The sequence below is a fragment of the Trifolium pratense genome, linkage group LG5 (assembly GCF_020283565.1).
Source record: "Trifolium pratense cultivar HEN17-A07 linkage group LG5, ARS_RC_1.1, whole genome shotgun sequence".
Lineage (NCBI taxonomy): Eukaryota > Viridiplantae > Streptophyta > Magnoliopsida > Fabales > Fabaceae > Trifolium > Trifolium pratense.
In genome coordinates this window covers 27,915,656-27,930,680 of record NC_060063.1, presented here as the reverse complement: position 1 = coordinate 27,930,680, position 15,025 = coordinate 27,915,656, and the positions used below count along the sequence as shown (strand labels likewise).

The following is a 15,025-nucleotide window of genomic DNA, read 5'->3' as shown; positions in this document are numbered from 1 at the left end:
CCCTCTTCTTCTTTGACAATGGATGTTCTATTGTTTGTTCATGGGTCTCTCTGTCTCTGGTTCACACCTTTAACGGTGGCGGTAGTGACCCTACAGCTTTATCTCTTTGTTTGACCAGTTTCTCCTCAAAAGTCATATTTCAACTTTTTTTACCTCTTTGCCCTAACCTTTTTGTTAAAACCCTCCCCCTTGTGAACCTTCACAAATCGCAGGTCTATCAAATTCCAAGGTTCCTTTGGTTACACTATTTGTCTGCAAAACATGTTTCTCTATGCAAAAAAAATTGGCGCCATTGGTTTTGAGTGTGGGTTCAGATTTGGAGTTGGTTACTATTCCAAAGATTTCAAGTGATTTTTAAACAACAACCAATGAAAAGGAGGATGAAAACTGATACAAACACCTGCATAAGCAGGGCACCCAAGCAGCAATATTCCTTTGTGATTTTCATAATGTTCTTCACTTAAAATATACTTTTGTAGTTTTGAGAAAATTAGATAGTTATGAATACTTTAAGCGAAAAAAATATTAAAAACATCTAAAGAAATGTACCTAAATTTTGTCCTATTTTTATAAGTGCAATAGCATTTTAACCTTAATAATAGTTTTCATCCAAATTAAAATTAAACACGGGAATCACTATTGACAACAACCCTTTAGTGATTTACTTAAATATGCAAGTTTACACAAGATTGACTGAAAATATTCACTACCATTTGCTCACAGGCATGCATGCTAAACAAGTGAAACTGAGGGGAATTGGGGAAAGGGGAGCATGAAAAAAATTTACACTAAAATCCCACAAGACCAGATGGCACTTCAAACACATGCCTACAAAATTCAAAATGGAATAACATGAAATCTAAAAGTTCAAAAGTTCATCACCGCATAAAATCATGGCACCAGCAAAAATTGGATGATGATGATAATAATTGTTGAAATCCCTTTGTTGCAATGCAGAAGTATAATTGGCGGAAGATCCAGACCATAATGCCTGATCAGATTCCAGCACAAGCCCTGAGAAGTAAAATGAATGCCTTATTAGAGAGAAGAGAGAAGGTTCTGTATTTTTCATTCATAACCTTCAGAAGCAAATATATCTTTTAAAAGTAACATAACTCTCTTCTAACTTTCTACCCACCAAACAAGGGGAGAGAAAAAACACTTTCTTTTCAGTTTCTCTTAAACCAAACAATTTCTCATCAACAAAAAAAAAAGCCTTAATCTCATTAGACAAACTACTGATTGGAAGCAGAGAAACAATTTTGCAGCAAGTGAAATAAAGATTGATTCAGCATTAATTTAACGTAAAAGAATAAGAAGAGCACAGAAAACAGATTTAGATACTACACTCAGGGCTAGTTTGTATAATTTAAGCAAACAAAACAAATTCACATTATGGGAAGTCAATGATATTGATGGGCAATAATGAATTGAGTTGAGAATACATGATTACAGTGATATGATATGATCCATATTACAATATTTCATTCAAGCATCAATAAGAAAAATTTCCTTGGGTTTAATGATAAATCTATAATTCATTCTACCAACATGGAAATGAGTATTCCATTCAGCCAAGAGACACCATAGAAACATACCAAGTAAAGTGAATGTTTTGTTTCGTAAACCATGGCTTTCGGAATTAAGTGTTACATGTACCCTACACTATAATATATTCGTTGTTGGCTTCTTGCATAGTATTTTAGTTCCTCAAAATGCAGCATAACAAACACATAGATATAGAGAGACAAAAAAGGGAATAAAATTTTGTAGGAACCGTCTTCCCTTGCTAGTTGCTACCAATAAAAACAAGTATATATTAACACATAACATAGAGCCTAAAATACCACACAGACAAAAGGGTCAACAATATATAAAGCTAGACTGGTATTTAGTCCAAAAGAACTGAGATGAATATATAATACAGAGTAATAACAAGTATAACAGCTGGAAAGAAACAATTTGAAAAAATTGAACAATATTATGTATCTCAAAATATAACAAAGGTAGATTGAGGAAAAGACATGGGACAGAAAACCATTAAGCACAATCAAAACTGAAGAAAATAACTCAGGTAACAACTTACTCAAACTAATGCGACGTTGTAAGTGTTGCAAAGTTGAAGCAATGCTTCCTGATTCGCAGTCTCAACATTTTCAGTGATGACATTTGGGAACCTCCCAGGGGAATGTGCACAAAGTTGGGACAGTGAAGCAACAAAATATTTCCGGGGATCTTTTATATCTGGAAGTGGATCTTCTTCGTTCCTTCCAGCATTGTAAAGTCGGACAAAGGTGGCAGTGTAACCCACATTTTCTGCAATATCAGGCATGTCACCTTCGTCCTCAACTCTATCTTGTTCTTTCCTGGAAAGGAGTGTCACAATACTGTCCACCATTTTACCCCAGGACACAGAAGCTGCAGGATCCAAAAGGACCGGAGACTCACAAATAAGTCTGGTTGAAGCAACTGTAGTCAATTTGAGCTCTATATCTCCAGTGATCAGCTTAAGATTAGGAATCCAGAACTGGGTCAAAATCACACTAAATATATTAGGCTGGACGGCATTCATAGTATCAATTACATTTGACCAACCATGTTTAACCAGAAAGAGTGAAATGAATATCAAAAGAGACTTGAGGAGCTTTACTGTCCGCCTTTTCTGGAGCTCTCTAAAAATAGCAGCCCAAATGTGAGAAATATAAGGTGTAATAACTTCATACGGAAGACTTTCAATGACGGTGTTAAGCACATAAAATCCTTGTTCAGAACTGCTTGAAGATTGTATTAGTGTGTCAAATATGCCAAGTACTTTGGTCAGCCTATCCCCTTGGCTGATCTCATTCGGTGCCTTTTGAAGGAAGGCCTGCAGTAGACGCACAAGGGCAGGAACATTTGAGGTTCTTTTCCAAGAATCAGGTGACAAAAGAATCTCAAAGATCTGCATGTAGATTGGTGGGATGGGTGGTCGGTTTAACTCAACAAGCAGAGCAAGCAACTGAAATGTGTATGGGAAAAATTCAGTTACATCATTGGACAATATTATTTCAAGCCTAGGAAAAAGGCTTGTTTCAAAGACAGACACAAGAGATGGGTCCCTCTCAGAAGCCCTCTTCACAAGAATGGCTACCGACTCAAAGAGATAATGATTGAAGACAGGGTTTTTTGGATTTTTGCAAACTTCGGAAAGAAGAGACCCCAACCCCTCAATGCAGATTCGAGCAACATCAAGTTGTACATCTGCAACACCAAGAACCCTCATAATACATTTCATTACATACTGATTCTCTTCAGACTCTGGGAGCTTAAAGGCATTGAATAGATTGTTCATCAGCATTGCAAAAATTGGAGCAATATCTGCCGAACTATAACGTAGCCTACCTCCCTCATCCTTTACCGATAAGAGTTTCTCAATACAGCTTGCAGCATATGAATGAACAACATTTGACTCCGCAGTAAGGAAACGAACCAAATCTGGTAAAAACTGCAATGCTACATGTTTCGATATTTGAGACCGGAACATAGTGAAGAATTTGAGTGCGCCTGCCTTAAGCATTGGATACCCATTCACATCTGAACTTTGCAATTCAGGGACAATTACAGATTGAAAAAAGCTTTGAACATCAACAAGATCTGTGGAGACATAACTGGTTCCAGCCTTCTTGGTTGAAAGAGAGACTACCAAGTATATAGCACAATCCTTGTCCTTCCAATTCGCCGTCGGATTTGAAGCAAAGGAACTTAACAAACTCTGTATTTGCGCAGAAGCAATGTTTCTAACAGCATCTCCATAATGTGTGGCAATTCCCTTAAGCAGCTCACAAGCAATTCTCCTCCGTGTATCAAGATCACTACCTTCCATATCCCTCCTAATATACTCAATATGATTCATCTCAAACAGCTCCTCATCGTCATCCCTCAACCTCACATTCGGAATCACAATACCCTGGCAAATCTGCGGTATAACCCCATCAGCAGCAAACAAAGCATGGTGAACACTAGTACTAACCGTGGTCAAAAACTTGATAGCCGTGATAGCAAGTTGATCACGACTAGTCGACTGTGACACATTCACCAACAAAGTCCACACAGCAAGTGCAAAATCATTCAAATAACCCTGAAACTCCTCCTCATTCTTTTCCATATAAAGATTAATATTCTCACAAACAGCAGACCTAAGTTCATCGACAAGAGCAAGACCATCAGGTCCACTCCCTTCAAGAGAAGGATAACTAGTAGTAAGATACTTACGAAACTCACTCATCCATTCCTTCATATGATCCTCAAAAAACTCAGGAAGCTCTTGAAAATTCAATGAATAAAATATCCTACAGCACAATTTCTGCGACTCGAAAAGTGGCTGCAGGTTAGCCGCAGGTGGCGGCGGCACAGTTGCAGCCGCCGAATCAATCAACGATGCAGTCTTAAGAAAAATTTCAAGCAAAGGAGCAGTGAAATTATCAAGACAATACTTCAAATCAAGCAATAAATCATTTGTTTTATACTGAAAACGAAATTTCCTGAAAATTGAATTAGCAGTACCGAGAATACCGTTAACTTTGACATAATCTGAACTCTGAGAAGCTTCCTGGAGACTGGAAACGAGTTCCGGGAGAAGCGTCGGCCATGATTTGGGGAAATCGTGGTTACCGATAATCGCTAGGGCTTCGCTAAGCTGAGATTGGATTTTGGAAGGTGCGGAAAGCATGAGAGGAACGATTAGGGTTTTGATCTGTTGCTTTTCAGGTTCAAGGATTGGATTATCTTCGGAGGACCATCGGAGACGGAGGTGGTTTTTGAAGTTGACGGCGGCAGATTGACGGATCTGTTCATCGATTGAATTTGGTGGTTCGGCGACAAGGCGGAGGACAGCGAGGCCGAAGTTAGGAAGGTTAGATGCTTCTGATAGGGAAGATTCGGCGCGACGACGAGGCTCCGGTGCCGGAGAGAGTGTGTGGAGGAAACAATCGGAGAGGAATTGGCGAGTTTGAGGGTTCCATTCCATGGCGGTTGTGAGTGAGTTGAGTGAGTTGAGTGAGTTGAGTGAGTTGAGCGAGTTAGGGTTTTGTGTTTCCAAGTTTTTGGGTTTGAAAAGAATATATAACGGATCAGAAAATAGAAGAGAAAATGAGAGTGAGTGAGTGAGGGTTTGGAGAGGGAAAGAGTTAAGAGGAGAGATAATATGGGCTTTTGAAACATTTTTAATTCTATTCTTACCTTTTTTTTTACCAAATACTGTAATATTATTACTAAATTGATTAAATTAAGTTTTGTTTTAAAAATTAATTTAGAAGTAGTAATTTTTTTTTTATCAAAAGATATACTTATATCATTTCCTTCAAAATCAACTGAGTAATACTCCTCCGACCTTATTTATAAGCAAAAATTACTTTTTAGATTCATTGAACAATTGATGTATCTAGCTTAAATATAGACTAGATACATTGATTTTTCAATGAATCTAAAAAGTAATTTTTGCTTATAAATAAGGTCGAAGGAAGTATATGTTGGTACATCAATAAAAATATTGGGACTAGCTATAGATGTGACTATCCTTGCAAGAACATGAGCTACCTCATTGGCTTGTCTCCTATTAAACTCAACACGAGAGTTTTCAAAAAACAAACTAAACATATTCTTACATTCCATCATAACATCACCAAACTCACTAATATCATTTCCTCCTTTGTGAAAATAATCTACCACTTTCTTTGAATCGAGAGCAAAATCAACTCTTTCCCATTGTAAGTCATGCACCCAATTAATAGCATAAAAGAGTCCTAAAGCTCCCGCTACATCCACGTTGCACAAATGTGAGATCCACATAGTTTTGGCAAGGACAAAACATTCTTCGCAATCTCTTATACACATGCTAATACCTACGCGGTTACGTGCTGACGAGAATGACGCATCAATATTGCATTTGTACCTTCCCACAAGCGGCCTTTCCCACCTCATGACAGTAGAAATTACGCGACTGTTCTGCGATTCCGAAGAACTGATGTTGTCAGCCCCAACAGTTCGCATGTTTGTCGCTCGGCGAATTGTGTTTGCAGCAGTCCAGTCTTCTAACAACTTTGTTGCGCGATCTATTATTTGTGCACTATTTTCTATAACCTGCTGCCACAGTTTCAGATTTCGGTGTTTCCATATACTCCAAATCGTTACAACAAAACAGGCAGCTCTTTGTTCATCTAACTGTTGCAACAACTGAAAAATAGCATCACTTGTGGTGTTGGTGTTACCAACAGCCGCATCAATTTCAGACCATAAACCAGAAGCTTGCCATACCTGGACGGACAAAGGACAATTAAACCAGTAGTAGTAATTGTTATGTAGGTTTCTTTTGTAAAATGTAAGGTAAATAATATAAACAATGAATTGATACAAATGGTGTGAATATTAGATCTTATAAGTATGTGGTTAGTGTGTTTGGTTGTTGCCCTACATTTTATGTGGTTATGTGTGAATTTCAGTAATATTTATCACTTTGTTAATTGAAAAAATTAAATAATTTAGCTTTCCAAAAAAAAAAGGAGTATGTAAAAAAGTGAACATTAACAAATGAAAAATTTATGAAACAAAATTTGATTGATAATAGTTTTTTAAACAATATCATGGTTATTTTTTCGTGCATGAACTCTAGACCGGCCCTTATGCATGTGTCACATGGGACATGACATAAGGCCTCATAAAAATAAGGGCATCAAAAAAATTATAGGTGGTAGTATTAATAAACCGGGAATAAAAAATGAATATTAATTGATAAATCTGTTTTAAAAAATGTTAGAAGAATGATTTATGTTAATCATCTAGTAGAAGATGTTTTGTGGTTATTGATTATAATATGAATTTGTTTTATATTAGTTACAAAAATGATTATCTTTTATGTTATTTGCAATTCAAATTAAGGATAATTTTTTTTAAATAAAAATTACATTTTTTTATTATAAAATGTCAACTTTTAACATTTGAATAGAGCTTTCAAATACTCGGGGTCTAACCCTCTTGAACTTGTTGGTGAATGATCTAATAGAGGACTTGAATTCTCTACTTTTCAAATTTTCTACATCTTCCTCATTTCTACCTACCTCTCTTAATTTCGGAACCAAATTAGATGTTGTAGATATTAACACAATTTCCCGTTGTTTTAAATTACATCCCCTGATTTCTGATCGGACGACTGTGATCAATTTATCTCTATTCAATCTGAGCCACTGATTTAGATCGAACGGTCCTTGGCTGTTACAGCAGGAAATCCGTTTCCCTTAATTTCAATCTCTCTCTCATCAATAAAAAATAATAAACAAATCAAGAGAGAGAAAGAGTGAAATTAAGAGAGAAATATAGAAAAAGGAGAGAGATGTAGATAATTTGGGAAGGTGAGGATCCAATTTGTCTAATAGATTGAAGTCTAGGTAAAAAAAGAAATTGAACCATGAAATAGTTTTGTAAAATCGTAAGTAACTAAACTCTTTTATTGGTTAAAATTTATATGGGTCCCATAAAAGTTATATGGGTCCATATTTTTTTATGGGACCCATGTGAATTTCAACCAATAAAAGAGAGTGTGTTTGAGTGTGTTTGTTAAAGAGTGTGTTGCTAGCATTATTCTTTAAGAAATGGTTGAGACTTTTTTTTTGGGTACAAAAATGGTAATAATAATTTCTTTGAATCTCAGCTTTTCACTACTTGATGTAATTCATTTCTTGGTAATAATAATTTATATTTCTATGAGGATGATAAATTAGACAAATAGATTAAGTTCAACTCTTTAGCTGATAATCCCTTTTATCTAACAATGACCTTAACGTCTTAGGTGAGCTATTATTATCTAGTGCATGAACAAATGCTATTTTTTTTTTGTTGCTAATCAATTGTTAACAATTCAATATTAATTCTTACGGTAATCATCTAACATAAACAACAATCCTAGATCCAATTATACTATATATCTATCTCTTTTCTTCTAATAGTGAAGTTTGTCTAAATTCATTTCATACATAGTCAAAATGTGAAGAAATGAGTAGTTGAACTTGTCACTCTATCTTCAAAATGCTTCAAGCCGCTTTCATAAGGTGTTAGAGAGATTTTGGCTCGTCAAACTTCGCCTATAAAGACTGCCTAGCACGGGCGCAGGCAGGAGGCATATGCTATAGATGAGGTGAGCTGGATAGTTGGAACGGTCGAATCTAGGCACATCTCGCTTGTCGAGCAAAAAAGCCTTTGCCGGGTAGAAGAATATCAGTAGCAAAGATATATATTTCATGGAAATTCGTCTAGGCGAGGTGGGAGGTTGCGTCAAGCAGAGCAAACAATAGACAATTAAGGGTGAGACTGAGATTTCTTAGTAAATTCTGCTAGAAACAATTACCTCTCAAGTTTCAAGTGTTTATACAAGGTTATCACTCAATCTAAAACAAGTGATATTCTACCATAGGCTAGAAACAATTTTACATAGTTAATCAATGCAATAAAAAGACACTATATTAGAGGTCTTTTGAGTTGTAATTGGACTTAAAAGTAAAGGTAAGATAATTTTTTAATAATAGACTAATAACTTGGAGTTAAATACCTGCAATAAATTTTCTTTTTCAATGATATTCAATTTTCTCTTAGTAATAGACACCTCTGGCCTCTGACAATAGATGGATTACAAATTTACAGATTGGTGCACTACTAGTGAGCTATTCATGTTGAACCATCCTTTTAAATGAAAATAAAAAAGATACATTTCATTTCATGAGTCGAAAAGCAAAAAATAAAAAATTTCACTGTTTTTTTTACACCAATCATTTTTTTGTTACGATAGAAGGCTTAGAGGCTCAAAGAGAAAGTAAAAGGAAAAAAAAAAACTAAGAAACTAAATACACTTACATGTAACCTGCACCCTGGAGATATCATAAAAAATGAGATTATGAAGTTCACTAAATGAGTCTCCAAAACAAACCAACAAACTCTAAAAATTTAAAGATTTTTAGCCAATCAGCACATGGTCTGAGGTTGTCTGCCTGCTTTCACACAGTTTCATGTAGTAGACAATTTCGGCGGTAGAAATATAATCAAACGGTTTTGATTGATTTCATTTTATTTAACTATTTTTTATAGTTTTAATCTCAACCGTTCATTTTTATCGGACAACCGTTAGCTATTACAGCCTTAAATCCATTTTTGTTAGCACATATGTTCATTTTCATCTATACATATAAACACATGTTTTTGATTTTTGAAATAAATCACATCAGAGTACTTTTTTAGACATACTCAATACATGATACATTATGACTTTTTAAATCGTTTTCAAATAGATGAGATCCCTATTTTATGAATATTTTAAAAGGTTTCAAACTCTCAAACTTTCCTTATATCAATCTTTTTTAGAGTATGCTAAAATCAAATTGTAGTATGTAGGTTTTTTAGAGTAGGCTTCGCCGATTCGTTCATTTTTTTTTTTTTTTATGAATATGCCAAACGATTCTGATTAATCTCATTTTATTTAACTATCTTTCATAGTTTTAATTTCAATTGTTTATTTTTTATCGGACGGCTGTTAGTTATTACTGCCTTAAATCCATTTTCGTCAGCACATATATGTTCATTTTCATCTATACACATAAACACATTTTTTAATTTTTGAAATAAATCACATCCGAGTACTTTTTTAGACATACTCAACATATGATACATTATGAATTTTTAAATCGTTTTCAAATAGATAAGATCCCTATTTTATGAATATTTCAAAATGTTTCAAACTCTCTCAAACTTTACTTATATCAATCTTTTTTAGAGTATGCTAAAATCAAATTGTAGTATGTAGATTTTTTAGAGTAGGCTTCCTCGATTCGTTCACTTTTTTTTTATAAATATGCTAAACATTTATGTTTTTATCTCTAGTGTACAATATCGAAACCACTTTGCTCAGTTTTTTTATTCTTGTTTCTGTCATATATTCTCCCAGGTTTCGTATATAAACAAATTTTATTTTTTAGGTTCATTTAATAATTAATGTATATAATCCATACTACATTTATTTCATCGTTTGGATGCATAAATCTAATTGTAACGCAAAAATGAGGACTATATGGACCCACTACATTCATTTGCATATATTGTTCTGTTTCTATTCTTCTTCTTCTTCCGTTGGTATTATGTTATATTTCTTCTTTCAAAACAAAGAAGAAAACAAATCATAAATAAAAAATTAATCTTACATTATCAGAAGGGTTTTGACCAGTGAAACACAATGTCTAAACAGTGGTTGTGAAGTGTTGAAGGGGGTACTTGTATGATACTCAGACGCTCAAATAACTGTTTGTATGAAGTTAGAGGTTTTGAAAGTAGAGAATATTACATGTGCCCTTTGCATGAAAGGGACTTAGTCACTGATGGATAAATTGCAAGTATACAATTATCGTCAAGTAGTAATTAAGATATCGTGTCCACGAGAATTGTTGTTTAACTTTGAACCAAAACAATTAAACCAATGCATAAAAGAAAATAAAAGAATAATTGGGGAGATTTGTTCATAAGAATTTGTTGAAAACGAATATTGGACTTTTATCGAACGGTTGGCGAGCGATTGGATCTTTTCGGTTCATCTCATAGTAATTTTATTTGGTGAATCATATTATATACTCATGAATTACTCAACTAGTTTCAAGATTGAATCAATAAAATGATTATTCTCAATCTCTTGGATAATAATCCTCTCACTTAATCACAACTCCCCAATCTCTTGGGTGAATTTGTGTTTAAGTGAGGTTTTCACAAGCATTAATTCCTAAATCACAATCAATAAACCTACATCTCTAAAGTGATTATCAATTGTTCAATCATTCTTAGGTCTATAGCTAATTTCCATTTTCATGACAAATCAACTATTGAGTTCATCACACAATTTCGTCAAATTGTATGAAGCATTAAGTGCAAAGAATAAAAGATTAAATCTAGATCATAATCCAATCATAGAGAATCAAGTTCACATGGTTCAAACAAATACAATGAAATTCACCTAAAGATCCAATCTAAGAATCTAGAAACTCATATTAAAGGTAGAAATTACATGGAGAAAAAGAGATGAAATCTTCATGACAAGAGGTTTTGGAGTGTTTCCACCCTTTGTTCCTTGCTTGAATCCACTCCAATTGAGCTTAAATCTTCAATTTTGATCCAAAAATGCGTAACCCCTTTCCAATGGGTGTTTTCCTCTTTAAATAGTGCAAAAATGGGTCAACACGGTCAGCATTGCGCCTAGGCGCGACAAACAACGAGAAAATGTGAAAAATGATGCAGAATTGCGCCTGGGCGCAGCCCTCTCAGCAACAGTTTTTGACAACTTTTTAGGCCTTCAGCAACACTTTCGACAACTTTTTAGGCTTTCAGCAACACTTTCGACAGCATTTTAGACTTTTCGCAATACTTTTTGACAGCTTTTCCTTATTCCTTCCACATAAACCAACTCTTCAAAACCATGAATTTCACTTATTCTAAGCTTAAAATCTCATCAAAAAGTCCTCTAAACTCCCTTGAATATGTCACTTTTAGTGTGTGTAATAACGGAGTTATCAGTCACTACCAAATATAATTGGCATTAAACATCAATCATTCTGATGTCGGTCGTTAAAGAAGTGAAAAGTACTTATAACCGTTGGGTGAAAACGTGTGATCTTAGATCATCGTGTTAATGAGATGAGGACAACATTAAGTTGAGCCCAATTCAGAAAATAAATAATGGAGATAACAAGGCAAAAAATTAAAAATTGCACCTTATGTGCCAAGCAAGTCTCATCGTACATTTCGTAAGAAAAAAAAAAGTCTCATCGTACATAAAATTGTCCTTGGGGGATAAAATAGTAAATCTAAATTAAGAACATATAATAATTTATCAAGATTGTTCTTTTTTAACAATTTTTCCTGAAAACTATTAACAGCATAAAGTTACGGTACTAGTAACACATGCTTATGCATTTGCTCTTACTTAGAATCACTCACCCCACTTCCTTTTCTTCTTTTTTTTTTTTTTTTAGAGAAAGAGGGCCGAAGCCCAAAAAGAAAAAGAAAACTATATGGTTATACGAATGTTCCTAGGCATGCAAGCCTCAGAAATGTCATCAAAAAGAAGATTTGAGATCCCAACACTAACATTATTCTATTGGATCAAGAATAGCATAAAATAAAGAAGAAAAGGAAGTGAGATCCCACTTAAAATAGTTACATAATTCTTGTTAACCCAAAGAACATTGGAAAACAAAGTTAGAACTTATCCCGCATAAAATAAGTTTTTTGAAATTTTTATAAGTTAGAATTTGTCTTGTATATGATAATTAATTTTAAATTTATATAAGTTTGAAATTATCCCGTATAAAGTAGTTTTTTTAAAATAAATTATAGTTTATAACTTGTCTCACATTTAATAAATATTTCTCAATTTTTATCAGTTAAAATTTATCCTGTACAAAGAATTAATTTGGAATTTATATAAGTTAGAGTTTATCCCGTATAAATAAGTTTTTTGAAATTTTTATAATTTAGAACTTGTCTCACATATAATAATTATTTTGAAATCTTTATAAGTTAGATTTGTCCCGTATATGATAATTAATTTGAAATTTATATAAGTTGGAACTTATCCCGTATAAAAGTTTTGTTTTTTTTGAAATTTTTATAATTTAGAACTTGTCTCACGTTTGATAATTATTTTGAAATTTTTATCAGTTATAAATTGTCTTGTATATGATAGTTATTTGAAATTTATATAAGTTAGAACTTATCCCGTATAAGATAGTTTTTTTTTTTTTTTTAATTGTAAGTGGTTAGAACTTTCTCACATTTGATAATTATTTTAAAAAATTTATCAATTAGAATTTGTCCCATATATATATATATCATAGTTAATTTGAAATTTATAAAGTTAGAACTTATCCAGTATAAAATAGTTTTTTTTTTCGAAATTTTTATTAGTTATAACTTGTGTCACATGTGATAATTATTTTGAACTTTTGATCAGTGATAATTTATCTCATATACGATAATTTTTTTTTTGACGAAATCCGTATACGATAGTTAAAATTTATATATATTAGTTAAAATTTATCTAGTGTATAAATCAGTAGCATTATTTTGTCCCTTATTTAATTTTTTTAATAGTAGTATATATTTAGTCTATGATATATTTTTTAAAAATACTAAAATATATTATTACCTATTACCTATTAATTAACAAAGTTGATTTTGTAAAAAATAAGTGAAATCTCATTATTTGGTTGAATGTGTAGCCCATTATAAAAAAGTGACATAAAGATGAGAGAAGTGAATGATGTGAAAATGAGTGGGATATATAAAATTTTGAATAAGTGATGAGGGGGAAAAATTTTGAATTTGAAATTTGATGAGACATTGGGAGAAGTGAAAAGATGTCACATGTGTTTGTGGCTTAGATGACTTAGTTTCATTCAAACTGATTTGGTTTGGATTTAGGCATGGCAATAAAACCCATACCCGTGGGTATCCGCCCAAACCATACCCACTTTGACGGGAAAAACCCGAGTTGACTGGGTTTGGGTTTAGGTTTTCCCCGATTTTAAAAGATGGGGTTGGGACGGGTAATGAGTACATTGATACCCACCTCGAGCTCATCCCCGAACCCGACCCATTTATACTAAAAATTAGATTACACATCTTTTAAATTAGAAACGGTTAAACAATCTCTTAAATTACATTCATATATTTTTTATTTGAGTATTAAACAAACTATTTTCTCCATTTTTTTCTTTATTTAAAAAAATATTGTTGAGAGAAAATAATTTTGGACATTTAACTTTTTTTAAAAAAATAAAAAAAGCTAAAATACAATCTAAATTCATGTGGAAAGAAGCGTAACGGGGATGTTCGAAACCCGTTGGGGATACCCGAACTGCGTTGGGTATGAGTTTGGAGTTATCCTTTTTATCCCTGCTCGAATTTGGGATGAGTTTGGGAAATCCCCGAACTTTATGGGTTTGAGTTTGGGGAGGGCAAAACCCGTCCCCGTCCCGCCCCATTGCCATGCCTATTTGGATTCAACACGTGGCTTTTAAAATAGTTACTTTTACTCTCACAATAAAGCAAAACGGCTTGGTTGGCTAACATATTGGCTTAGTTGACCGTCATTTTAGTTCAGTTAAGTAAATTTTGGATATCAAATATCCTTGGTTTGGACTTGGACACATGTCAGATTTTTAAGTAAGGGTATTTGAGAGTTTTCTAAAACAATCAACTTTCTTATATAGATTAGATATTTCTTATGTGAGATATCTAAAAAAATGTTTTTTTTAATGGAAATAAAAAACAATCTTGTGTGAAATATTTGTGCGAAGAATCAATCAAACCTAAAAACCGATTGATTGTGGAAAATAAGTATTAAGGGTCTAAACGTTAAAAAAAAGAAAGTATTAAGGGTCTAAAAAAAATAAGTATTGTTTCGTGTTGAGCTGTGTTTTTTTGAGTGGTCTGAATGACATATGATTATATGGATATATGCTATTAACACTAATTTTTTATTCAAAACTTACTGAAGGCAGATGCCCTCAGGAGCTATAACCGTTCCGGATTATAAGAGAAATTCTTTACTTTTAACAGGATGAATGTTCAAACCACAAATTTTACAATATCTAAACATGTATAATCGAAATAATTAGGTGTGGAATGGACTCAAAGACACACCAATAGGTACTGCAGTTCGGGATACACATCTGCTCGCGAATGGCGTGGTGTAAACCAGTTGCAGCAGCAGGTTCGTGACTCTTCTGCTGTTCCGGAACAGCAACAATGGGAATATCCTCGTGTGTTGGATGGTGGAAATGCAATGTTGACACAAGTTTCTTTGAAGCCTCAGTTTCTACATGTTGGAAGTTGTGTGTCCGAAAGGGACATTTATAGCAGCATGAACAAATCTTTGCACACATAAACTCACAACATTGGAAGGAGAAGCAATGACTATCTTAGAAGCACTACGTAAAGCAAATTCTAGAGGATGGCTCAACAT

General features: G+C 33.5%; 2 protein-coding genes across 2 annotated transcripts; both read right to left on the bottom strand.

Annotated features, from left to right (window-relative positions):
• Positions 1-637: 637 nt before the first annotated feature.
• LOC123883601 (exportin-2) lies at positions 638-5,209 on the bottom strand. Its single transcript, XM_045932456.1, has 2 exons — positions 2,087-5,209; positions 638-1,014 (listed from the first exon to the last, which is right to left on the bottom strand). Exon 1 carries the CDS (start codon positions 5,003-5,005, stop codon positions 2,087-2,089), a length of 2,919 nt encoding a protein of 972 aa, XP_045788412.1. The 5' UTR covers positions 5,006-5,209; the 3' UTR covers positions 638-1,014.
• A 135-nt stretch (positions 5,210-5,344) lies between these two features.
• Positions 5,345-15,025, bottom strand: LOC123886383. The gene is made up of 3 exons (XM_045935704.1): positions 14,954-15,025; positions 5,575-6,291; positions 5,345-5,368 (listed from the first exon to the last, which is right to left on the bottom strand). Exons 1-3 carry the CDS (start codon positions 15,023-15,025, stop codon positions 5,345-5,347), a joined length of 813 nt encoding a protein of 270 aa, XP_045791660.1.

What these genes read in the sequence shown, in the direction of transcription:
- LOC123883601 (XM_045932456.1), bottom strand. Translation starts at nt 5,005, where the DNA reads ATGGAATGGAACCCTCAAACTCGCCAATTCCTCTCCGATTGTTTCCTC.
- LOC123886383 (XM_045935704.1), bottom strand. Translation starts at nt 15,025, where the DNA reads ATGTTGAGCCATCCTCTAGAATTTGCTTTACGTAGTGCTTCTAAGATA. An exon ending in TTGCTTCTCCTTCCAATGTT is followed by an intron (nt 6,292 to 14,953) that starts GTGAGTTTATGT and finishes TTGTCCGTCCAG; the next exon opens with GTATGGCAAGCTTCTGGTTT. An exon ending in ATAGGAGACAAGCCAATGAG is followed by an intron (nt 5,369 to 5,574) that starts GTAGCTCATGTT and finishes CTTATAAATAAG; the next exon opens with GTCGGAGGAGTATTACTCAG.